Here is a 27,252-nt window from a genome sequence, read left to right as displayed (position 1 = left end):
TATAGTTAGATATCATTTTCCCTTCTCTTTTCTTTTAAAACAACAAAAAAAAAAAAAACTCCACCAAACAAAACAACTTTTTGTTCCTGTCAGCGGCAGCCACTTCCAACATGCCTGGCTCCCCAGTTTTTAAGTACTGCTCTAACTGCAGTGATGCCATCCCTCTTTCAGATGGCCACTCAAAATGTATTAAATGTTTGGGGGAGTCCCACATCCCCCAGAAATGTGCCCACTGCATCAAGTTAAAATCCAGGGCACGCAAGGACAGGGAGCTACGGTTAAAATTCCTCCTGCTTCAAAAATCTCTCAGACCAGCCTCAGATCTGGGCACTGACTCCACTGCACTCCGCAGCCTCGCTTATTCCCCCCCCCCCCCGCTCCCAAAAAAAAAGATAAGAACACTTTAAAAAAGCGGCAGCCTCTCACCTGCAAAGGGTATTTTCAGGGACAAGAGTTTACCGGGCAGATCCACTACTTCCCTCATGCTGTTTCCTCAGCTGAGCACTTTTGACGTGCCGGGCAAAACCCACCTGTGTCTGTTGCAGTAGAACCACACTCCAGTGCCAAGGCTTCAGGCTTCCACTTGCCTGCCTCTCTCATGGCATCATTCGGCACCGCAATGGAAGAAGTGTCGATGCATACTAGCCTGCCTGACCCTGCACAGGCTCTTCTCATTCTCCCAGCACCGTCATCTTTTGAGCTGGCCGGCAGTGACATAAGGCTCAGGACACTGGTGCAGAGGAACCCTTCTTCTCAACAAATTCCTCTCGTGCAGCCCTCACCTCACAGAAGCTCTGCGACACCGCAATTCGCACAGTCAAGGGACCTACTGGTGTTGCATATCTTGCAGTCACTCCTACTTAACACCTACTTCTCTCCGGACACTCAGGCAAAGTCCAGACAGCTTTCCTCCAGTGATGAGGAATCTGAGCTGCAGGGAGAATTTTCATCTTATCAGATCTCCTGTCCACAGACCCCAATCAAAAGAGGTCATAAAAAAGCTACCTCATCTTACACTGAGGGTCCCTCCCCATGGTGCGTAAACCCCTGGATGGCACCATCCATGCCCTTCCCACTACAGTGGCAATATTGGGCTCCATGGGCACCTTATACTCGGGACCACACTCATTATGCCACTGCAGTTAGGCATGAGACCTGCTTGGTACCGCCAGCTGATGAACCTGCACTGACTCAAGACATCAGGCAGTCCTGTCACAACCACAGGATCAAGCAAGGCCTGCCTCTAACCAAATAGAACCAGTTGTTCCTCCTGATGAAGCATTGCTCCTCCTCTCCCTGCGTCATTGGTTGTCTTCTCAAAATTTCAGGGCCTCTTTAAAAGAGTTGCCAATGAGCTAAGAATTAAACTGTAGGAAGTCCCTGAACAGCAACATGAGCTAACCAACATCCTGCAGCCCTCTTCGTCTTCTAGGATTGCATTACCTATCAACGCAGCCCTTTTAGAACCTGGCAAGGCCATCTGGCAAACTCCTGTTGCAAGCCTACCTATCCATAAGCGAGCAGATCAAAAGTACTTTATCCTTTCCAAGGGCTCGGAATTCCTTTTCACTTATCCAGCGCCAAACTCGCAGTCAACCAAAAGAACAAACACCAGTTTCCCTGCTCCACCCCATCTGACAAGGACAGTAAGTGATTAGATCTGTTTGGGCGTAAGGTATATGCTTCTTTCACACTGAAATTTTGCATTGCTAATTATACAGCCATTCTGGAAAAATATTACCATAAATTCATGGACTTTATCGATCACATTCCAGAAGAAAAGAAACAACAATTTACAGCAATAGTTTCCGAGGGAGAAATCATCTCCCACACCGCTCTTCAAGCTGCCCTTGATGTGACCAATACTGCAGCAAGATCCACTGCCACAGGTTCATGGCTCTGGTCCTCTTCCTTTCCTCGGGAGGTCCAGAGTACCATTGAGGATCTCCCTTTCGATGGCAGCAAACTCTTTGCCTCCACGATGAATGATGTACTCCATTCCATGGAGGACTCAACGGCAACCCTCCAATCTCTAAGAATTCAAACCCCTACAACCAGAATGTGACAATATAGATACCAGCCTTACCAGTGACCATGCTGCCCCGCCTTGTTCGAGGGTATGGAAAACAATACTCCCACCTCAGTGCTTACACTGCCTGCCCCTATTTTTGGTCAACACCTATGCCCATTCTCCCATCAATGGCGAAATATTACCACCACCAAGGGGGCTTTAGAGGTTATCACAATTGGCTATTCCATCCCTTTCCTCTCCCTGCCTCCCACCCATCCACCCTCCCCATCCCTCTTCAGGGACCCCTCTCATGAGCAACTGCTCCTCCAAGAAGTACATCTTCTCCTTCAACTGAGAGCAGTGGAAATTGTGCCCGAACAACACAGAGGGAAAGGTTTCTATTCACATTACTTTTTAACAGAAAATAAAACCGGGGGATGGCGACTGATCCTTGACCTCAGGCGGCTAAACAAATTTGTCAAAAAGGTTACCCTCGCCACCATAATCCCAGCACTGGAGCAAGGCAATTGGTTTTCAGCCGTCAGTCTACAGGATGCCTGTTTTCATGTGACTATTCACCCAGCCCACAGACATTTTCTTCGTTTTACCCTCAGTGCAACATGTTTTCAATACAGGATGTTGCCCTTTGGCATATCCACCACCCCCGAGTTTTTTCCAAACTCCTAGCTGTAGTCACTGCCCACCTCAGAAAACAGGAAGTTATAATATTTCCTTACCTTGACGATTGTCTCCTCAACGCTCGATGAAGCTCTTCAGTCCAAGCAGCTTACCATCACTTGCTTCCTGTCCCTCAGCCTACAAATAAACAAAAACAAATCCACCTTATCTCCTACCCAACAACTGAAGTTCATAGGAGTGCACTTGGATTTCCGGGTGGGAATAGCATCTCTCCCGCTCGACCGTTTCAACACCATAAAACTCCTGGTCACGAAACTTCATCACAGTCCCCAGGTCACTGCTCGAGACTGCCTGCAACTTTTAGGTCACATGGCCTCATGTACTTTCGTGGTCAAAAATGCACTCCTATACATGTGGTGCTTCCAAGCTTGGTTGGCAACAGTTTACAGACCAAATGTACATGCTCTAAACAAGCCTTTATCCATTCTCTTCAGAGCTGAAGACTTCCTCCGATGTTGGACAGTTCCCTCCAACCTCTGTTCAGGGGTCTCTTTTTTTCTCCAGGGATGCTCCATCCTTTATAATGACTGCCGATGCATCCCTCACAGGATGGGGAGCACAGATGTCCCACGACACAGCCCAAGGGCTATAGTCTTCCACCGAAGCCTCCCTACACATAAACATCCTAGAACTGTGAGCTATATGCAACGCCTTCCATCGTGTCCTCCAATTCATTCGGAACCCAACATGTTCAGATAATGACAGACAACATCGCAAGCATGTTCTATGCAAACAGACAGGGAGGGGCTCGATCTCACTCGCTTTGTACAGGAATTATGAAGCTCTGGAATTAGTGCCTCGTGAACAACATCCAGATATCAGCCACCTATCTTCCTGGGGGCCTGAATACCACTGCAGACGTTTTCCCTGGAATCATGAATGGGAGATAAATGACACAGTCATATGCAACATATTTCACGTTTGGGGCTACTCAATCTTGGACCTCTTCATGACTGTGAAGAACAAGAAATGTCCTGAATTTTGCTCCAAATCTGGACTGGGCAAACTTTCCCTAAGAGACCTTCAGCAATCCACCTCTCTTTCAGTTCCATCGAAGTCCATTTAGCTGCTATTACAACTTTTCACGAAAAAATCGACGATACTTCTGTTTTTGCTCATCCAGTCACCAAGCACTTTCTCAAAGGGCTCCAATCCCTATACCCGGACATTAAATCTCCTACCCCTGCCTGGGATCTTCACATAGTATTAACCTGCTTAACACAACAACCATTTGAACCCCTAGCCCATTGCTCTCTCTTACACCTCTCTATGAAAACAGCATTTTTAGTCACAATCACCTCCACCAGACATGCAGGAGAAATAGCAGCTCTCATGGTGGACCCACCCTACACATTTTTTAAGGACAAAGTTATCCTCCGACTACACCCCAAATTTCTTCCAAAAGTACATTCATCATTCCACATCAATGAACCTGTACATCTACCAACCTTCTTTCCTAAACCGTATGCAAATTCCTTTGAATCCACAATGCATATGTTGGATATACGCAGGGCTTTGTCCTTTGATTTGGATAGAACTAGACCCTTTAGGAACTCTTCCAGTAGTAGCTGCGTTCCTCCAAAGATTGGGAGTTGAGGTTTACCCCTCTCTGGACAACTGACTTGTTCAGGGCCAGTCTGCACTGCAAGCACAAAGCAGTGTTGTCCTGATCCATTCAGCATTCAATTTCTTGGAACTATTGATCAACACAGAAAAATAGTCTCCTCTCCCTGGTCCAGAGGATAGGGTTTATAAGTGCTGTACTGGACTCATTTCAAAGCAGGACCTTTCTACTGGACTCCAGGTTCTAGGCAATGTGATCAATTGTTATACGTTTGAACTCTTACCTGGTCACAACAGCACAAAACCGTTAGAGGCTTCTGGGACACGTGATCTCTTGCACCTATGTGATCCAAGACATTGGACTGCCCCTGAGTACTCTGAGTGGCTGGCTGGCATCAGTCTACTCTCCAAACCGCCATCAGCTAGACTTAGTGGTGGGAGTGACCTCTCATGTCCTCACCTCCCTAGATTGGTGGAAAAATTCAACCAGTGTAAGTATAGATATTCCATTTGCCCACCCGCAACTGATGCTCACACTAATGACATATGCATCTGCCCTAGGATGGGGAGCCCACCTGGGTTCTCTATAGAGTCAGGTTCTATGGCTTCAGAACACTTAGCTTTACATATCAATGTCAGAGAACTAAACACTGTCACACTGCTGTACTGAGTAGTTCTATCGCAGTTCAGGGGAAGCAGCATGTTAGTCCTCACAAGACAATATGGTAGCAATTTTCTGTCTCAACAAGCAGCGCAGAGCCTGTTCTTCCACTCTGTCAAGAGAAGACTCTACTCTGGGAGCACTGCCAACTCAATAGATCTAGAAGCGTTTTACTTGCCAGGGTTCCAAAATGATCTAGCAGATCACCCAAGCAAATTGTTTGAGTCACCATGAGTGGTGTCTTTGTCCAGATGTGGCCAGATCCATCTTCCAGCAGTGGGGGTTTCCCCAAGGAGATCTGTTTGCAACAAAGTCCAACAGAAATTGTTGGAAGCTCTGTTCTCTGTGGGGTCATATGACAGATGTGTTTTTATTGTCATGATCAGGCTGACTCTTCCATCCTTTTCCACCAATCCTGCTCATTCACATGTATTACTAATGATAAGACAGTACCATGCCAGAGTCATACTTATAGCCCCACCCTGGGCCCATCAACACTGGTTGTCCACTTTCCTGGCACTGTCAGTGAAGCCTCCAGTTCCACATCCCCTACACTTGAACCTAATTTCCCAAGATCATGATCCCTTCATTTAACTGCAAGGATGTGCCGTGGCTGGATACTAGAGAGCAGTCTTGCTCAAAAGAGGTTCAAGAGATTCTGCTGAATCATAGAAAACCTTCTACAAGAGCTAATTACCTCTCTCAATTGAGATTTTTTCCATATAGTGTCACTAGTATGGGGTATCTCTGGCCAATCTTCAGTTCAACATATCCTGGACTACTTATCGTACCTGAAACACCAAGAGTTCGTAGTTTGTTCAATCAAAGTACATCTGACAACTGTTTCAGCATTCCTCCCTAAAGTGGACAATCACTTTTTCGTCCAATGACATGTTCATAAGGTTTTTGAAAGGCTTAGTCAAATTATATCCTCAAGTACAAGACCCTGTTCCCCTGTGAGATCTAAACTTAGTATTGTCAAGTCTTATGGGTTCCCCATTTGAACCATTGGCTACCTGCTCTGTGCTGCATCTATCAATGAAGGTAGCATTTTTGGTGGCCGTTATCTTGGCCAGAAGAGTAGGGGAGCTGTATTTCTCAGTGTTCAGCCTCCACATACAATCTTTTTTTTAAGGATAAGGTTTACCTGTGTCCTTATCCAAAGTTTATCTCAAAGATGGTGTCATCTTTCCACATCAATCAGCCAGTTTATTTGCCTGTATCCTACCAAAACCATATTCAAGCAGGGAAGAAGAGCGTTTGCAAACCTTGGATGTCAGAAGAGTTCTAGCATTCTACCTGGACAGAACCAGGCACTTCCATAAATCCTCCTAGCTGTTCGTAGCGGTGGCAGACAGAATAAGAGAACAGTCAGTCTTTACCCAGAGAATTTCTTCCTGGATGCCTCCTATATGCATATGTACTGTGACTTAGCTAATGTCAATCCGTCTAGCAGAGTTGCAGCTCATTTGACAGGGTTGCAGTTGGCCTCATCCAGCTTTTCTGGTACAGGTTCCAGTTGCAGACATTTGTAGAGCAGCAATGTGGTCCTCAGTCCACACATTTTCCTCCCACTACTCTGTGGCTCAAGACTGCAGTGACAATGCTAGAGTTGGACGGGTTGTTCTCCAATCTTTATTGAAATAGACTGTGATCACATCTCCTGTTCTTATGGCTTGTGAATCACCTAGAATGGAATGCACATGAGCAATTATTCGAAGAAAAAACTGTTTAGTAACTGTTGTTCTTCAAAATGTGTTGCACATGTCTATTCCACAACCTGCCTTCCTATCCCTCTACATCGGATCTCTGGCAAGAAGGAACTGCAGGAGTCTAGGGGTGGCTCTGTCCTTTGTATCTGCATGCAGAGCATCTGCACACACCGGTACATAACAGCAAGGGAACCCTAAAGTGTCCCAGTGAGTACCACTGAGGGAAAAAGTTTGTGATGCCCTTGCACTAGGCACACAAATCCAAGAGTGGAATGGACATGTGCAACACATCTTGAAGAACAACAATTTCTGAGCTGGTTAGTAACTCTCTTATTCAAATTATCCAAATTCCGCTTATTAAAAAATTATGTTTATCAGAATGCACAGTGTGTCCCCATGTAGCCCTATGTTAGTTAATATCACTTTAGTTTCTCTGAACTGCACATTATCCAAAACTTTCAGATATCCCGCAGGCCATTTAGATCAACAGGAGTGTACTATCACCTGAAGGGGAAAATAAACATTTTTCTTTCTCCTCTTAATCCAGTCCACCTACAGAAGCATTTTAAGTGTTGTGCAAAAAGGGAATATTTTCAGAATGACAAGAATTTTTTTTAGTCCGTACTGATGTAATCTTGATAGCCCAGGTGAAGACATCTACATATATTTACATAATCTGGATGGCATACAGCTGAAAATGTCTTTAAAAGAAACTTTTTCTTCAAACAGTGTGGGAAATTCACCACGAATGACCAAAAAGAAAAGCTTAGTGTCTTCTGTTGGTCCTGTCCATCTTCTGAGGCATTTTCAGGATTTTTCATTATTCTAATTTCTAAAAACCCAATTTTTAACTCTGCCTTTTCAGTGTTGTGCTCAGGTCCACAGTTCTTATACAGGTTGGTATTCTGCATGATTAAGTCAACTGAGCAATGCAGCACCTATAAATCATTCATTTTCTTCCTGAACAATTGACCCTAATTTATTTGAGATTCTAATATTCCTCTAAAGCAGGTGGCCATGCCGTTGAAGAACAGGAACATCTTTGAGTTCTATATCAAGAACAATAGATGGACCTTGGTGTCAACATAAACTGCCAGGGAAGATCTAGAGACCTGATCCAAAGCCCATTCAAGTTAATGGAAAGATGTTCATTGACTTGAATGGGCTTTGGATCAGCGCCTAAGAAAATAAATCTTAACTAAAATGTCACCAGAACCCTTTCAGTTATGGAGAAGCAGGACTTCTCTACCAAAGCAATGCAAGAAACTCACAATCTAATTATCCTGTATTATTGTAGCCCATCTTGTTTATTTAATGTAAATGTCTATTATTTTTTTAACAAAAAGCTATTTCATCTTATAATTATGCTTATGGTTACTAAACTGTTGGCCAGAGGCATGGTACCTCGTTATTATGTAGTAAACTAAACTAAACCAAAAAGTGTCTTGATATTGTTTGATCTAACTGGATTAAGATACAGGACAGTTTTTTTATAATGTTTATTATTATACACACAATGTATGACTGTACAAATGTATGTTGTTTTTATTTTTAGAATCAAGTGCATCTCTTGTCATGACTTCAGTTTTTAATAGTTGAGAGAATCCTGATCTGTGCATTGACTGAAAAGAGTTGAGAAAAGAAAGGACATCTTTTAATGTTTAAGAAAAAGCATTTCCTTAGAAGAAGAAGAAGAAGAAAAAATATCTGATGTGTAACAGAATCCTGTCTGCACCTGAAACAGTTGCTTTTCTTGAAATTGGCTTCATTGATGCATCGGTCTTCAGTTGTTTCTTTTTCCCCCAGCATGCATGAGGGTTGTTGGTATTTGAATTCTGACATATCAAATGATTTGAATGAACTTTTATTGGGATGGGAGAGGGAGGAGGAAGAATGTTTAGGGTAAAGGTGATAAGGAATTACTGTCTCTTTACTTTAAGGAAAATGAACAGAGGTTAACATTAATATCCTCATAACATGTTAGTCCTATCTGGTAAGTGGTGCTTGTTCTAAAGGAAGCAGCTCTTCAGTCTTAACAAATAAATCTGCTACTTTACTATAGTGAAGAGTCAGAAAGGGACAAGGAGTGTTGAAGGGGGAGGAAACTGCTTGTCTGGGGTGATAAATGTGAAACCCTCTGAAATAGTTGTCTGTAGGTGAGAAACGAAGAGACTCAATAAATTCAGCCATTTAATTGCTGTGTAAACACTTCTGTAGAATTACTGTACCAACAAGTATTTTTATTTTTAATTTAAGTATGGGAGGATGGGAATGAACTTTTTTAGACATTTTTCCATGCCTGTTTCTTTGCCTGCTCTCTTCTTACTGAATGTTTGGATTGGAAGTGGGGCAGAAGGTGTGTCTTACAACTACTGTGATATATTAGTACAATGATGATGACAGGACTGACGTCAGGAAGCAGAGTTCAGCAGGGTGTATGGGGGTCATCAGGGAAGTCACTTATGTGTTCAAGCTTCTCCTTGGTATTTTGAAGTGCTGTTAGTTACATCTGTTGCTGGTTTTGCCTTTAACCCACAGGAATTTAGGAGTCTGAGTCACACTTCTGATTTATAGGTGATGAAATCTTTTTACAGTAGTCTACCCCCTCTTATCCCACACAAAAACACAATTACGGAAGCCTTATTTGCTCATTTCAGAGCATTGTTACCAGTAGCAATCTCAGCAATGGCTGTCAGTCATGGGTGAGGCAGTGACCCAGTGTGGTGATACAGAATCATGGCCCCTGTTGGCTTTAAAAAATACAGAAGTGGTAATTTGCAGCAGCTGGAGTGAAATGTTAAAGCTGTTGGCATCCTGTACGAACTGCTAAATGGTAAACCTGGATGTTAGTATTGGCATGAACTTTTAGTCTGTCTAGGCTTTTACTAGTGAGACATACCTGTATAATATCAACATACTGTTCTGATTCATTTTTGGGGCACCAAACTTAAACTAACAGGAAAGAAGTGTCCAATGCGTGGTAGCTATATGAGAGAGAAATTTCCAGTTTCTGCTAGTCTTACTTAACCTGTTCTTCCTTTTACTTTGATTCTGGGCCTTCTGTTTAACACTTATCTACAGCTTCCTTCCTTCTTTTCTTTCTTTTTTCCAGTTTCTAAGGTTCAATAAAATCTACTTTCAGGCTAATCCAGAGAGGGAAGCAAGGCATGTGGGGAGTACAGAATTTTATAATAGACCTGTTATTTCAGTTAGCATCGGTCAGGATCCTGCTCCATTGTTACGTACAAACCTCTCTGTGCTTTAGATTGCTCTTGATATTGAATATGGCTGATTCGCTTTCAGAGATAGTCTTTTTAAAAATTCTCACAACTTTGAGTGATAGCACAGAAGATGCCTAAGGACACAAACTCTGAAGGAATCAAAGGTTGACTCTGTAGATTTCCCAGACAATTGTTGGCAATTCCTTGCATAATATTCTGAAACCTAGTTGCCGCAATCCTTGAGGCTGCAGTAGTAATGTGCATCCTTCCATGGGTTTTCTTAAGAATTTTCCAAATGAGTTATCAAAACATGGTGAAAATAAATTCCAGGAATGTGAAGAATAAAGTTGTGCTTGAGTTAATTTTAGTTTTAGTCTCAATGTTGTGGTCCCCCTCCCTCCCCGAACTCTAAAAGAATTAATTGGCTCACACTAGTTGTGCCATGGCCAAACACGGTATTGTGACTGGATTATGTATCCAATTAGTCTGTCTTTCTAGTATGCCTATTCTTTTGCAGTTTGCAAATTCCTGGTGTTTTTCAATTTATATATATTTTAGGGAGAAGCATTTAGATGTAGTTGTATTTTGCTACTAGGATTACTTCTATTTGATATAATTTTACCCCAAAAAGGACTTGGTCTTCAGTGATGTTTCTCTGATCTCAGACCTACTGGTGGGGCTTTATACTCTTCTGGGACTAGATGTGGTTGCCTGTTGTTAATCAGTGCACAAGCCATTATAGGGCTACTGTTTTGTGTGTAATAGTTGCTGCTTTTCTGTGCTGTTTCTTTCAGTTCGCAAACTTAGTTCAATTGTTTTCCAGCAATGGAATTAGTTTCATCTGTATTTATCCCATCCACGTTGGCCACTGTGTGTTTTTCAGTAATGCTTAACATTTGCGTCAGCTTCTGTGTAATTAATTCGTGGTGATAAAAGCATGTTTCCAATCACATTCTTTGGCATGACATTTTACAGACATATTTGACTATCTGGAAGTGGAGAGGCTTGTCCTCACCTCTCTTCCCCACCCCCCCATTCTGTCTCACTGAGGTAGGTGGTTGTAGAGATTTTGTTCTGAGTAGTGCAGAATTTTCTTACTGTTTTCTTCTTTCCATGTTTCATTAACTTCTGCTGTCAAACATTTTAAATTATGGTTCTTCTATTTTTATTTTTTTACTTTTCATTTCAAACATTTTCCTATTTTATATATATGTGTGTGTGCACGCACACTGAAACTTTTGAAGGAATTTCTCAGCATAATTTTAATAGCATTTCCTGAATGGTGTTCTTAGAGTTAGTCAGAAACTACTGTCAATCTGTAAAAACTCTCAGGACTTCAGCTTATTGCAGGTCAAAATACCAAATGATGCGTTGTATAATTCAGGGAGAAGCACTGACAATTTATTGTTTTTATTTTATGTACCTGCAGTTTTGCCATCAATATCAAAACGTAATGAATGCATTTGTCAGACAGCTTTTCTTCCCCTCCAATCCACTACTCCAGTGGATCAGTTAACTTGTCTGATGTAGGAGCATCTGAAAAATCATGTGATTGTTATTTTTCTCTTACTACTTTGTGCCATGCCCTGTTTCTGATTTCCTTTATCCAAAGAGGTGTCTCGTAGAAATACATCTTGAGTTTCCCAGGACATCCATAGAATTAAAAATTGACATTTTTTTCCACAAGGGCACCATAAACCAGTGGAGTGATTCAGTAGGAAAAAGACCGTTGTCGTCAGTAATATCTTTTTCCTCAGCGTTACTGAAAGTAAAATTTTTATGTAAATGGAAAGCAGAAATAAAAACAGCCCACACTTGGGTTCACCCTAAAACTGTGATCCCTGAATTGGGAGCCTAACCTTCCCAAAGACCTGCTCCCATCTCTGTCTTTTTCTCAGCCCTCCTTTTCTTTCTGTAAGGATGGCCTTGGGGAACATTTTACATATAATTTCTGTACTTTGCAGTTTGGTCTACCATTTTATAACTGTCCTGTTAGTATTGTTAGCATAGTGGAGAATGCTGAGGTGGTAGATGTTTCTGCAGAGGAGAAAAATGTTGATTTGTATCCATTTGTCACTTTGCTCAACTACTAAATGTTACTCAAGTTTGTCAACAAAGCACCAAAAAGCAAATGTCACTCACCATTCAACTCAGATCCACTTGAAAGTGCAAAGCATATTTATTTCTTCCTTCTTCAAGGGCAATGTCTAAGTCCATTTGTGACCCCCATATATCAGCTATTATGAAAATCAAACTCGCACAAGAAGACTTTTTTCCTCCTCTGTGTTCATGTAGCTCTCTGGTGAAAGTTGGAGATTTCTCTTTAGGTTTTTATAAATTGCCCAATCATCGTGATACCAACGTGCAAAACAGAAAAATCTGCAAGAGAGATTTTCCTCCCATAAAGGGCCTCATCTATCACTTGGTTTTGCTACTTACAACAGAACTGACTTTTTTTTCTATTTTTCTTCTCTCCAGTTCCATGATTTACATCTAGAAACAACTTGGACCATAATTTTTTATTTGATGGACCAAGGAGCGAGGAACAGAATAATTAAGGCTGTAGTCTAACAAAAACTCACTATGCTATGCTTTGGAATACCAGTACTGTGTGGATTTGTCAAGCTCTGCTACTCATTTCTGACTTTGACATTGTTTTATAGGGACAGGTGTGAAGGCTCATAGTGGAGTGAATATGAGTTAGGGGAAATTACCATGAGTTTTCTCAGAACATTTGTCTGATAGACTGGAAGAACAAAGTTATAACTAAACTCTACTTACTGAATAGACTGTAGGTAGCTCATATGCTGAAGGTGAAGAGGGTGTTGACAGTTGTTTGCATGAATGCACACTATGCATTTTCCAGTATTGCCTAGCACTCCAGCATCTGCATAAATGTTTTCAGAGGATGCCTGTATGTCTGAGTGTCATTTTAGGGAAAGTAATTAAACACATGCTGTAGAGATTTTGCTGATAACATTAATATGCAAAATATCTTTCTCACATTTATTTCAAACAGCAGTTTCCAAATAGATACAGCAGCAAAGATTTTCACATGCAAGTACCAAAGCACTGTTCCAGCCTGTTCTGGCATCACCAATAGGACCCAATAGCTCTTATTTCTGTCCTCCAAAGTTTACTTTTCTGAATGGAGCAATTTACTAGGCTGGCTACCTAGAGCTCTTAAATGTTTGGGCACAAAAGAGCGCATATGTGTAGATTTAACTTTATATGCCAAATTCCTTCTTATAAACCACTTTCCGATTGCACACAGCTGTGTAGATGAGCATTACTAGATCCTGTGCAGCGAAATGGAATGGACAGTCCCAAACTCTACAGCCTAACCAGGGAGAAGATTTGAAAGAGTGTAGTCAACAACACTGACATATTTCAAGCGTGACAGAATTAACACTCTATGATGATTTTTTTGGGAACTCACTGTTTCATTCTTTTTTGAGGGGATGACTTTGAGTTGACTAATTGCAACCCCTAAGTAGTTTTGAGAACACCGGAAGATTTTATCAGTGCATCAAAAGGACTCAACAAAAGGTGTAATTTGACTCATGCAGCATAAATTTTTAATGTGAGAACCTGTTCATTAGTTTTGTGGGAAACTCTATTGTAATTGAACTGGCCATTGCCCCCCTGTAAATCCATTTAATTAATGTTCTTCTTTGAACAGCAAGCACTATAGGAAAGTATCTCGAATACCTTTTTGAAAGCCAGCCACATTTTGTAGATTCCTACTGGCTGGACAGGTCTCATTAGACTGTCTCCACTTGGCAGTGGTGCCAGAGATCTGCACAGCTCTCTTGGCAGGCTGATATGCAGCTGTATTGGACTGCTCAGCTCTTGTGGGGGACACAGCCCAGTTCCTTGGAGATGGACATCTAGGAATAAGATCCTTCTTAAACTCTAATAACATCAGAATGGTGGATTCAGAACCAAACCTCTTTCCAAACCTCTTCAAAATCAATTGTTATTCCTCACACTTTTGTGTGCTGTAAAATACTTCCAGAGGAACAGTGGGAGGATTTCAACATGAAGATCTGAAAGGACAGAAAACAAAGGGATAAGTTTGCCACCGCTTCTTCCCTCATTTCAGCTGCTTATCAGATAGCAAGTGGGATATGAGAAGCAAGGTGTTCATATGCTTGCTCTTATGATATACCATAAGAGAGTATGGTCCCTCCGTTACAAGGCCTGCAACTGCAGAGAAGTAGTCTGAGAAGTCCTTGTAGTTACTTTAAAATCAGATCTCTAATGCTGGTGATTATTGTATGAGCTAACATAGCCTGCAACACCAAAGATGCATAGAATGTGTCCCCAGCTTGCTTGTTTTAGTTGATTATTTTTAAATCAGCGGCTGCAACACTTCAAGAAATCAAAGTATCCTGACCAGCCTAAAATGGCTTGTTTTTCAATCTTGTGGCCAAGCTACCACTCCAAACACAGGAGTGCATTTATTGTCAGAAATATCTCATGAGCAGATTCTCTTGGTAAAAACTGGAATGCAGTTCCCTTGATACTACTTTTTCCAAATTACATTGTATGTGTAAACAAATAGTTTTTGATATTTCCTCCTGACCCTGTAGTGCATTTCAGTGGCCTTTGAATATATGCCGTATACCTAAACTTGCAGCTGTGAAGATATTCTTAATCAAAGAATGAAGTATATGGGGATATTACACTTCAGATGCCTGAAATCCAAACTGGACTTCCCACCAGAACTTCAAGTGGGTTTTTCATGCAACAGTATTTGATGGAAAACTGAAGCTAAACTTGGCTGAAACTGTACAGATATTTGTCCTGTTTTCTTGTTAGGTTAACATTTGCTTCAGACAATAAAATATTTTTTTCCATCTGGACATAGTGAATTGCAAAATTGCAATGCAATGTTTCCCTTCTGCCACACCTGCCTGTGAGAGTGAGAGTGCATGAGGGACTTCAAATGCTGCTATTGTCCCACCACTGCTGGCTATTAAGCTTCTTTGGAACTGCACACTAATCTTTTCTTTACAAACAACCCTCTCATACCTGCGCTGTTTGATATGAAAGGATTGTGGTACCACAGTTGCAGAGGGCAAGCACATTTGTCTTGCTTTGCTAGATTTTTCCTTCACTGTATTATGCAATTCCTCCTCCTCTTCCTTCACTTCATTTTTCCTTCCTTTTTTGCGAAGATATTTTGATGTGGAATTGCACCCTGGGAGGGTGAGCAGCTATTTAGTTGGCATAGCACTTGGTTGTTAATGGGCTCTGATTCTTATTTCCAAATTAGTCTACTTCACCTGGTCTCCCATCATTTTCCAGGATAACCTGCGTAAAAAGGATGATCGGATTGAAGAATTGGAAGAGGCACTGAGAGAGAGTGTGCAGATAACTGCAGAGCGGGAAATGGTGCTAGCACAAGAGGAATCAGCCAGGACTGATGCTGAGAAACAGGTCTGCAATCTTATATAGTCACTGGTGTTGCCATTGGGCATGTAAGAGGTACAGCCTGACAATGAAGTAGTAGTAATCATTCTTTGCCCTTGAATAGTACCTTGCCATCTGGGGATCCTAAAGCACTGTGCAGACATTCACTAATTGGGTCCATTTCTGTCCTTTCCTGAAACTAAATATGAGTGTGTGGTGTTCTGTGCTTTGAAAGAGAGGTTTGTGTGACATTCCGCTCTGACATGTATACATCAAATATATATTCCTGTGTGTAAACGTGTTCACACGCTCTGTACTATATATGTTGTATTATTATTAACTTGTATTACCTTAGCACATAGGAGCACTAAACATAGACACAAGACACCACTATGCTAGGCGCTGTACAGACACAGAACAAAAGGATGGTCCCTGTCATAAAGAGTTTATAATCTAAGTGTAGGACAAGGGACAATGAATGGGGAGTACAAAGAAACAGTGAAACATTAGTGGTCAGCATGATAGGCAATGATCTCAGCACACCAGCATCTTAGTCATTGTCAAGTTCTTTGTAGGCATAACGGAAAAGGATTTGTAAGAAGGATTTTGAAGGAAGAGTATGTGTTAGCTTTGTTGATGATTATGAGGAGCTCCTCCCAATCACAAGGGGCAGCGTGGAAGAAAGCTTGAAGGTGTTTGATTGAAAATATAACAAATGGATGATAGAGACTGGTATTGTGTGCCAGAGTCGGGTGGGAGTTGACATCTTAGTATGAAAGATGATAGGTAGGGTGGGGATAGGCCCTGAAGGATCTTGAAAGAGAAGAAAAGTCTCTTATATTTCATGCAGTTGAGAAGAGAGTAATTCATGGGAGGGATGCAAAGAGAAGAGTGATATGGTTGTGTACGCATGTCTTCAAGTCACCACAGCTTGATGAAGTACATCCTAGAATATTCAAGGAGCTGACTGAGGAGATATCTGAGCCATTAGCAATTATCTTCGAAAAGTCATGGAAGACAAGAGAGTCTCCAGAGGACTGGAAAGGACAAATATACTGCCAATCTATAAAAAGGTAAATAAGGACAACCAGGGAATTACAGACCAGTCAGATTAACTTCAGTACCCTGACAGGGTAGCAAGCTTTGAGGAGAGTAGTAAGCGGTAAATGTGGTATATCTTGACTTTAGTAAGGCTTTTGATACTGTGTTGCATGACATTCTCATAAAGAAACTAGGGAAATATAACCTAGATGGAGGTATTATAAGGTGGGTGCATAACTGGTTGGAAAAGTGTTCCCAGAGAGTAGTAATTAATGGCTCACAGTCAAGCTGGAAGGGCATATCGAGTGGGGTCCCACTGGGATCAGTTCTGGGGCTGGTTCTATTCAATATCTTCATCAGTGATTTAGATAATGACATAGAGAATACACTTATAAAGTTTGCAGATGATACCAAGCTGGGAGAGGTTGCAAGTGCTTTGGAGGATAGGATTCAAATTCAGAATAATCTGGACAAACTGGAGAAATGGTCTGAAATAAATAGGATGAAATTCAATAAGGACAAATGCAAAGTACTCCACTAAGGAAGAAACAATCAGTTGCACACATACAAAATGGGAGATGACTGCCTAGGAAGGAGTATTGTGGAAAGGAATCAGGGGTTTGTAGTGGATCACAAGCTAAATATGAGTCAACAGTGTAACACTGTTGCAAAAAAAAAAAAAAAAAGCAAACATCATTCTGGGATGTATTAGCAGGAGTGTTGTAAGCAAGACATGAGAAATAATTCTTTCGCTCTGCTCCACTCTGATTAGGCCTCAACTGGAGTATTGTGTCCAGTTTTGGGCACCACATTTCAGGAAAGATGTGGACAAATTGGAGAAAGTCCAGAGAAGAGCAACAAAAATTATTAAAGATCTAGAAAACATGGCCTATGAGGGAAGATTGAAAAACATGGGTTTGTTTAGTCTGGAGAAGAGAAGACAGAGGGAGGACACAATAACTGTTTTCAAGTACATAAAAGGTTGTTACAAGGAGGAGAGAGAAAAATTCTTCTCCTTAACCTCTGAGGATAGGACAAGAAGCAATGGGCTTAAATTGCAGCAGGGGATGTTTAGGTTGGACATTTGGAAAAACTTTTTCAGAGTGGTTAAAGCACTGGAATAAATTGCCTAGGAAGGTTGTGGAATCTCCATCATTAGAGGTTTTTAAGAGTAGGTTAGATAAACACCTTTCAGGGATGGTCTAGATAATACTTAGTTCTGCCTTGAGTGCAGGGGACTGGATTAAATGATGTCTCAAGGTCCGTTCCAGTTCTATGATTCTGTGATCAAAGCAGTGGACTAGGAAACTGATCTTCATGGCAGCATTCAGAATGGATATTGTGGGGAGAAGGATACAATTGCATTTATCAAGATCAGTAAGAATGATATTGTAGTAATTGAGACACGAGATGATGAGAGCTGGCATTAGAGTTGTAACTCGGTGGATGGAGGGGAAAGGCTGTTTCTTAGATATGTTATACAGAAAGAATCTGTGAGATTTAAACATAGCGGAGATGTGAGGACCTGGAGTGAGGTCCAAGTTGAAGAAAACAGGTTGCTAGCATTAATAAAAGGCAGGATAGTGGTGGTGAACATAGTAAATGAGAGAGGAGGTAGTGAGGAGGGAAGATTAAGAGCTCTCTGTTAGCCATGTTGAGTTTGATCTGATGGCTAGACATCCATGAGATGTCAGAGAGAAGCCAAGATTTTAATTTGGACAGAAGGAGAGAGGTCTTAGGAAATGGGGGAAGATGAGTAGGATCTTCTGAAGGACATGCTGAAGGATAGATTAGAGAGTTAGGAGGAGACCTAGAAGAGGACAGACTCCCAGAATCCAAGGGAAGACAAGATTTCAAGAAGCAGAGCATAGTCAGTGTCAATGCAGCTGACAATTCAAAGAGGATGTGGATGGAATACTGGTTCTGAGTTTGGCTAGGAAGAGGTCACTAGACACCTTGGCAAGAGCAGTTTCAGTGGAGTGTTGGGGTGGAAGCAGGATCAGAGAGGGACTAGGATGGAATTGAAGAGAGAAACACCAGATAGCAATTGTAAACAGAACTTTCAGTGAGCTTACAGAGGAAAGGGAGATGGGGCAGCAGTTGGAGAAACAAGTGGAGTCAATGGTGGGGTATTAAGATTGGAGAGACTGAAGTGTGATTGTATAGTGAGGAGAGAGCAAGAGGAGAAAGAGAGGTTAAGGGCAAAGGGGTGAGGGTGGGCATTAGGGAGATGGGGTCATTGTGGCAAGTGAAGGGGTTACAGGAGGAAAGCAGATGAGAAGCTTCTGCATCTATTACAGAGAAGGAGAGATATGTGGGAAAGGCAAGCCGCAGGGAGAAAGTTGCATAGTTTTGTAATTTTCCTCTTGGAAGTAATCAGAGAAGTGAAGGGTTTGAGGAGTAAGTCAAAGGTGACAAAAAGGCAGTTGAGTTTGCAAGTGTGGATTCGTTTAAGCTGGGGAAGTTGAGTTGTTTAGTTACGAATATGTCAGTACTGAAAGAGAGGAGAATGAATTTCTAATAGAGGAAGTCAGTCTGGTCAAAGGAATTCCACCAGAGATGCTCTGCAGCACAAGAGTAGGAGCAGAGGAAGCAAAAGTTGGGAGTGAGTCAGGGCTGAGAGATGGTGCTGAAAACTTACAAGTAGGAGAGAGGGGCAGAAGAATCAAGAGTGAAGGAAAGAGAAGCATGGAAGGAATCAACAACTAGATCAAGTGAAGATCATTCTGAGCAAATGAGAAGTCATCAATACTGATGGACTGCAAGGCACGGAAGGTGGCAAAGCATGATGGGAGTTGCTGGACGGCGATGCTAAGAGAGACCAGGTGATGATTGGAGAGGGGGAAACTCAGCAACAGAGAGTTCAGTGCTTGGTGAAAAACATCTCAAGTGAACACCTCTTTTGGTGAATGGAAGAGTTGAACCAGGGCTGCAGGTCAAATGAAGACATGAAGGTAAAGAAATGTGCAGCCAAGGGGTTGGATGGGTTATTAACATGAAAGTTAGTGACTGAGGACATGTCGGAGATAGAGAGAAGAGGAAGAGAGAGAGCCTGGATCTGAAAGCAAAGGAGGAGTTGGATGGACGGTAGATGACAGCAACATGGAAGGAAAGAGAAGGGTTGAATGCACTGCTGTTGAAAAGAAGAAAAAGGGGAGGAGAGAGGAGTGGGAAGTGGCAGGAATGGGAGAGAAGACTAGCACCCCCAGCAGGGTCATATATGACAGCTGTGTTTTATTTCCAGCAAGGTTGTAAACTGAGAGGACCTTAACTAATGCTATGTTACTCGCAGACAGTGTTAAGAGAAAACCAGCCTGGTCAGTCAGTGACTTTGCATAGCACCAAGTCGACTGCCCTGTCCTATTTTATCTGACAGTTTTTTGCTTCAGTATGTATTAAATGCAATTAGGTAATAGGGAGGGATGGCAAGTAGCCATTGTTCTAAAGTGGGAAGGGGATTTCCTTTCAGCTGTTTAACCTTCTCACATTCCCTTCTTCACTTTAAAAATGTCCTTGTTGTTTCCCATTCTGTGGAGATTTATATAAATTATGAAAAATCTTCCTCTGAAAATTGAGAATTTTATAAGTCTGGGATTCTGTTTTTGTTTTGAAGATTAATGACAGATTCTTTTATGTGTTGCAACTATGATAATGTATTGTCAGCTTTAGATTGGATATGTGTGATGTATGTTTGTGGTTTTTTAAATGTTAATGTTGACTATACTAATTATAATTTGCTTTTAATTGCATGCTTTTTCTTCCCTCTATTCTGCTCATCTTATTTTCTACCATTCTGCAACTCACTGCCTGTCTGAAGCTATTAAATGAAACAGTGCATAAGGCCAACCATTTTGGCTTTAAATGGTTCAAGGTATGAGGAAACCTCATTTATGTACATCCCTCCCCCTTCTCTTTAATACTGTTGTGTTAACCCCCAGTCCTGTCTAGCTGTACGCTCTGCAATCTCATGTGCTGTGCCTCTCTGCTGTACAGTAGTGCTCGCTGTAGATCTTTCTAAATGCCCTGTAAGTAAAAATTATGCTTATTTTGCAAAAATTATGCACTACATTAACCTACTCAGGAATACAAAATTTTCAGACTTGGTGCCTAGACAACTGCAGTGAGCCACCACAGCCTTACATACACCAGAAGAATTGAGTGTAAATCAGACTTTTGATTCTATCACTGCCACTCCTGCTTAGATAAGAGAACGCAATCTGACAGCAGACTTACTGAGTGGGAAACAGAAAGAGACTGAATGATGGTTTCACCATTCTGAGTAACAGGATAATTCAGAAGTTTGAAGTCCTCATAATGGATCAGAGTAATGCAGGAAGATTACAAGACATATCTGATCTTTTTCCATATGCCAGAATCAGGAGTCTTGCTAACCTCACAAACCTGGCCAGAAGAGATTACATACCTTCCCTCCAATGAGAGAGAAAAGATGGTCCAATTATTAGGGCACTAGTTTGGAACAGGTGGAGGATCTGTGCTGCAGTTCCTCACAGCTGCCCACCCTTCTCTTACCATCAGAGCCCTGTGGGGATACAGAATTTATATCCGCATCCAAGTGGCTATCCGCAAAAAATGGTCCACAGATATAAAGTGGATACCCATGGATTTGCAGAGCTCTGTGGATAAAGTCCTGCAGGATAGAGCCTGGGTGGATTTGATTTAAATCAATTTGATTTAAATCATGTTTTAAATCACTAGTCACACAAACTCAATTTAATCATGGATTTCTACAAAAGTGCTTTCTTGTTGGTTGTTATAATCTTAATAGATATTCTTCACAACTCAGAGATAGAAATAGGTTTCGTTTTTAGAAGGTACACAGTGTACATTTTTAATGATTTATTTTGAAAACTTTCAGATTAGTTTTACAGCTATATCAGAAAATGAATGATTTGGTTACTTCATTTACCAAAGGTAATTGAAGTAGATATTTATAAAGTCATTCGGAGGTGAACCATCTCCAGTTCAACAGGTTAATCATTCATATTTGGAGGATTTTCTTGCCATGCTGTATTAGGAGGAGAACCTCGCCAGACAGACATGTAAATTGTTTTATTTAACTAAAACAACAACATTATGTATTCTGGATTTTTTCTTCAACAGCAAACATATAATATTTTAACAAAATAAGCATATGAATTTTTGAAATTAGTTAAACGTTCAAGTTTTTTAAAATCAGGTTTGTTTTTGTTAAAATTGTTTTTAACTAAAATAGTTAAATGAAACATTTTTTAAAAAGAAAACAAAAATTAAATTGACTGTTAGCCAGGTCAACATGGAAAACTTAAAATATTGGCTTGTGCAGCTAACTCAATCGTCTTCACCTTCATTTTCCTGTTTGTTCATAATCTGGAAAAGAAAAACAAGCTTTCCTGCTTTTTCAGGTCCCAAACGATTTCTCTATTGGGAATGAATTAGTCCAAAGGAAGAAAATATTCTTTCTACATCGGCAGAAGAAGTTACTGCTGTTAAAAGTGAGATTATCACCTTCAACAGTCTCTGAATCCAAGTGCTTAAGTGACTTCCACCAGTTCACTGGTGTGACTTTCTTTAAAACGTCATCAGCAAACATCTATTTCATTAATGGTTCACCCGTAGCTCTGAAGTTTATTATAGTTGGCATTATGGAGGGATGATTGCTGGATGTCCATGTCATAGCTAACTTCTCTTCTTCAGCAGTTAAGGTTTGACCCTAGTACCGAGTATTGAAAATATTTGCAAGAAAGTGAGCTGGAGATAGTGCTTGTCTCATTTGGTTTTTTTAATGCTTGTAATTTAGTTCTGTCATTGCATATTTCTCTTTTTAAGATCTCACTCAGTTCCTTCCAAATTTCAACAGCATCAGCAATAAAACAGCTATTTCCCTGCATTTGGTTCAAGGCTGCAGAAATAGGTTTCAGGGTACTCCACATGTGTTCAACATTTCTCTTAATCCCAATGTTGAGAACTTTAGCTGTGACAGTGCCATCTATTTTTTCATGGTTTTGTTCACAAACTGTCATCAAATTAAGCCAGTTCTTGATATAGTGCTCAAAACAGTCCACTACTGAATTCCATTGCACGTCTTGTGGGAGAGTTAGCTTGGTTCCTCATACTTTTTTTGGAGCAGCTGCTGCAGAGTGGTTGTTACAGAAGTATTTTGCAATTTCAACAACATTAGCCTTTACTTCTGGAACACTGAAGTGTTTGGCTAGGAGATGCATGAAATGAGCACTGCATCCATATGTTATTAGCTTGGGACTCTCTTCTAAATGTCTTCTCATCTTGGATATGTTTGCAGCATTGTCTGTGACCAAGCTGTGTACTAGACATTTGAATTTTTTTTCAGTTTGTTATAGCTTTTACTGCTACTTCTTGTGAGTATTCTGCTGTGCGTGCATTTCCTGATGTATCAATTGATTCTGTAAGGAAGACATTCCCTTCTTCCATTGTCACATAAGCACATACAACAGGACCATTGTGGACATTGCTCCACCCATCAAGACTCAGGTTAACAATTTCACCCTCTAGACCTTTTGCACATTGCTCAATTTCTCTTTCATACACTTTATCCAGCAATTTGACTGTGACATCTGCTCTGTTGGGTGAACTGTATTCTGAACTTAACGATTGAACCATGTTAATGAAGTGTGGGTTCTCAATTATATGGAAAGGAGAGTTTGCTGAAAAAATTGCCCTGTTTGTTTATTCATCAATTGCCTCTTTTTGTAATCTGCTGGTTCTTATCACAAACTTACCTGTGGTTGTTTCTGGATAAAGGAAATTTTTTTTTCTTTTTGCTACAGATGATATACTGTGGCTATGTGACCTACATGATGTGACTGAGACACTATCATTGGCAGATAACTCTGAAAATATAGAAAATTGTGGTGATCTTGAAGGTGGATGGTCTTCAGAATCCTGTATGTTGAGGATGGATTCTGCTACACAAAATAAGTCAATGCAGTTATTTAATTATTATTACCATACTGCTCATTTAGTATTACTCGTTGCATTCACTTACACGCAGTACTATTTTAAAGGTGAAATTGTAAAAGAAAGATCTGCCTATTTCAGCTATTTATTTTTTATCACAACTGCATCTGAAATGATAGCATCATAGAGTAACAACTATACTTTTTGCTCAAACATGAGAATTCAAGAATAGTTCAGAAGGAAGACAGGCAGTCCATAAGAAAAAAGTATGAAATGAAAAAGTTTACCAACCTGAAGATCCAGCATGTTCAGACATATTCATTCATCATCTTCAACACAGCTTCCTCCTGAGAAGGAACACTTCTCATGATAGGTTTCAGAGTAGCAGCCGTGTTAGTCTGTATCCGCAAAAAGAACAGGAGTATTTGTGGCACCTTAGAGACTGACAAATTTATTTGAGCATAAGCTTTCGTGGGCTACAGCCCACTTCTTCGGATGCATGGTGTTGTTTCATTCGGGCAGCCAGGCCTTGCATTTCTTTGTTGCAGTGTTTGCATTTTGCACGCATGCCTGATTTACCCACAGGTAGAGGGAACTTCATTAAAATATTCCCAAACTGGGTCTCTTTTATGGCCTGCTGCCATTATAGGTTTTCCCTTCTAGTGAGAGAATGGTATGGTAGATCTCAAATCTATGAAGGCTACACTCAGAAAGACCTTAAGACTTCTGGAATATGCTGCTCAAACAGTTTCACTTTTGTTTCTATTGCTTGTCCCTCCCTTCTCACATTTATCTCCAGATTTCTTCTCCTTGTCCAGATCTATTCCGCCCCCCAACAATCTTCTATTCATTGAACTTTTTTGAAACTTTGCACTTTTAGAGAGAGGTGAGGGATTGACTCTGTATACGCAAATTTTCAGAGGGACAATAGGGTTGAGGTCTGTTATTTCTCACCTCTATATTTTATTTATTTATTTATTTTATTTAAAAACATTTTTGCTGTTAACAAGCATGTTATCTCTGGAGAGACAAATCCACTGCAAAACTAAGCATCTCTGATGGTATCTTCTAGACTGAGCACTGAGTTCCACTGGGTAGATAGAAAGATGAACCTAAATAATCTATACAGAAGCCCCTGGAATCCCATAAGATTGGGTCCCTAATCTATGAACTATTGGAACTATTGGAGCTCATTTACAAAACTTTTCTTAAACATTATATGAATGTTATCTTATGCGATAGAATTAGAATTTATAATCCCTATTCCATGGTGATATCTTTGAGCTATAGTTTTAATTAAGATACAGTATCTTAGATAGATAGATTTTTTCCTTAAATAGCATTTTATCCAAAAAAAATATTTTTTTAAATCATTGATTTTTATCCACCCTGGATAGAGCAGAGATCTGACTTTAAGAAAATAGAAAGCCTTAGTCATCCGTTTTGAGAGACTGTATTTAGCTCACTGAAGTCCCAGTTCAGACATATGTTTAGGAGATCCTTTCCAACCTGAACTAAGGTTAGATGGCCTAAAGTCTTTTGAGTCCTACAAGTGAACTACATTCCACCAGACACTACAGCCATCTGTAATTCCATCCTTCCATTGGGAGATAGGTAGTCATTTTCCTGATAAGCTGTAGACTGATAACCACTGCTTATTGGGTTCTGTTGGAGGTAGACTTCAGATCACTTTAATCCATCCCCTCTTCCTTCAGACCCAAAGAAGTGGTAGAAGATCACGAGGACAGTCCATTTGTAGGAAATTCAAGCAGTAAGACTAGTTCCAAGAGATTATGGGGATGGTCTCCCTTCTGTTGACAGTATCTAAGAATTTAGGAGAAATATAACATTGATTTTCAGCTCAGGTAGTTTATTCATTTGTACAATCAAAATTATTAAAAAATGGAGATCGTCAGAATTATCTTAGCCTCAGTAGAATCTGGGTATTTTTTAGCATTAACAGATTTAAAAGATGCATACCTGTACATCAGAGCTCCTCTGGGTTGCTCTAGGAAAATAAAGGTGTCATATGCATCTCCTGTTTGGTCTTTGATCCTGTCTGGCACTGCTCTACAGTGTCCTGATCATGCTGATGGTGGCTGTCTGGCAATGGAAGATCCATATTCTACTCTACCTGGACAATTGGCAGGTTCAGATTTCCTCAGCTCTATAGGTAACTCTGGCAGTGAAATCTATGGTAGCACTCCTGATGGATGAGAGCTTTTTCATTTGTCAAGACTGACTTTATTATGACCCAATTGCACATCCACACAGAGAGCTGTCTTCAAGAGTTTCAATGTGGGTCCATCTGTCACAGCAACATCTTACCAAGAGATTCTCACTGGCCAAGAATATCAGTCCCATTATCCCAGGATTCAAGAAATTCTACAACTCTTGGGCATTAAGTTCTCTCTAATAAAGCTGGTTCCCTAAATTTACTGTCCTCACTGACCACTTATGCTGGCCTTTCTAGAGCAGTGGAACCAAAAGAGCAGTGGCCTCTTAGAGAAGATTCACCTGAAGGAGAGTTTGTTCTACCTGTCATGCTTAAAATATCCTCTGCTGCGTAGGCAAAGAATGCCATGGTAGATCTCTTCCCACCTTATGTTATAAGAGCTGATATATTTGGCTTCTGTAGTTCATAACCTTATTGTTCTAAATATAAAACTGGTTGGCAGGGAAATTTTTACTGACACTTTGGTGGCTGAAGGACTCTAAAAAGGGGTATCAAAAATATAACTGGAGGGAGACTCCCGCTACCTTTTTGGAGAGGGAGAAAAGGTATAACATACTAGTCTCAGGCCAAAGGAAGCCATCTAATTTACAGTTAATATAAGAACTAGAAGGTTTTGGGGGGACTGCTCCACCTATCGTTGGTCAGGAAAACAATACTGGAACCCCACAAACAATAAGTTTGCTTAAATGTGGTTATTGCTAGCATGGCTTCAACAGTAGTGTGTATAGAGCCATAATTAAAGGCAGCAGATGCTGTGCATCTTCAAATATACTGAAGTGTGGAGATAACTGACTTAACACACTATTATAGCATATCACTAAACAAAAAGCATCCCAAAAAGTGGAGTGTTACAATCACTATGGTGATACAGTTGGGGGCATTTTTCAGAATAATTACTGAGTTGGTGGTAAATTGGGTGCCCAAAAGACACATGCAGTAGCAAAATTTTCAAGAATGTGCAGCAAAGTTGCTGATGTAAAATGATGCATCCGACGAAGTGGGTATTCACCCACGAAAGCTCATGCTCCAAAACATCTGTCAGTCTATAAGGTGCCACAAGATTCTTTGCTGCTTTTACAGATCCAGACTAACACGGCTAACCCTCTGATACTTAATGTAAAATGAATTACTTTACCTACAGATTTTCAGTTTCCCATTGCTACCTTTGCAGTTTCATATGCAATCACACATGCAACTTGGGTGCACTTTTATTAAAAGTTAACCTCAGGAGAGTGCTTTTGAAGTTTCATCCCCAAAAATTTGACGAGAACATATAAATAATTTAAACAACACAACTATATTTTTGCATGAGAAAAGAATTTTTTAGTCTGAGACTGACTGGGTTAACTGTATCCATAAACAGCACAGCAGCTGCTAACAAGCTAAGAGTTTCCCATCTCCTTCAAGTGATTATCCATATGTCCATTACACTTACGGTGCAAGTGTGTCCCATACACTTGAATTCAGAGTCTTTTGAACAGGAGTCTCCATTGTGCTCCGAGTCCTCATGCCCCATACCAAAGTCATAAAGGGGCAGAGCGACCCAACCCTCTCATACCTGTAGTGAAGCTTATCTTCAAATCTACCTCGTGGGCATGTCACTGAGACCACCTAAGGACCCTGGGTCACACGACCTGCTTGTATACCGTCTTTTTGCAGCTAAGAGTTTTGTACCATATGAATCTATCATTATGATGACCCGTCACCTTACTAGTCATGCCAGATCTGGTCTCACAGAACATCATCTGGATTCTGCA

The 27,252-nt window shown here is 40.7% G+C and overlaps 1 protein-coding gene across 8 annotated transcripts in view; it reads left to right on the top strand.

Annotated features, from left to right (window-relative positions):
- Positions 1-27,252, top strand: part of ERC1 (ELKS/RAB6-interacting/CAST family member 1) — a 593,813-nt gene that overhangs the window by 341,343 nt on the left and 225,218 nt on the right. For 7 of the 8 annotated variants that reach the window (XM_030543036.1, XM_030543051.1, XM_030543046.1 and 4 more), the window contains one exon: positions 15,181-15,312. The exons of the other annotated variant lie outside the window; for it this stretch is intronic. In XM_030543036.1, the coding sequence (XP_030398896.1) occupies positions 15,181-15,312 (132 nt within the window). The remainder of the gene's footprint in view (positions 1-15,180; positions 15,313-27,252) is intronic. 8 annotated transcript variants of the gene reach the window in all.

This window comes from Gopherus evgoodei, chromosome 1, assembly GCF_007399415.2.
Source record: "Gopherus evgoodei ecotype Sinaloan lineage chromosome 1, rGopEvg1_v1.p, whole genome shotgun sequence".
Classification (NCBI taxonomy): domain Eukaryota; kingdom Metazoa; phylum Chordata; order Testudines; family Testudinidae; genus Gopherus; species Gopherus evgoodei.
This window is presented reverse-complemented; position numbering and strand designations above follow the sequence as displayed.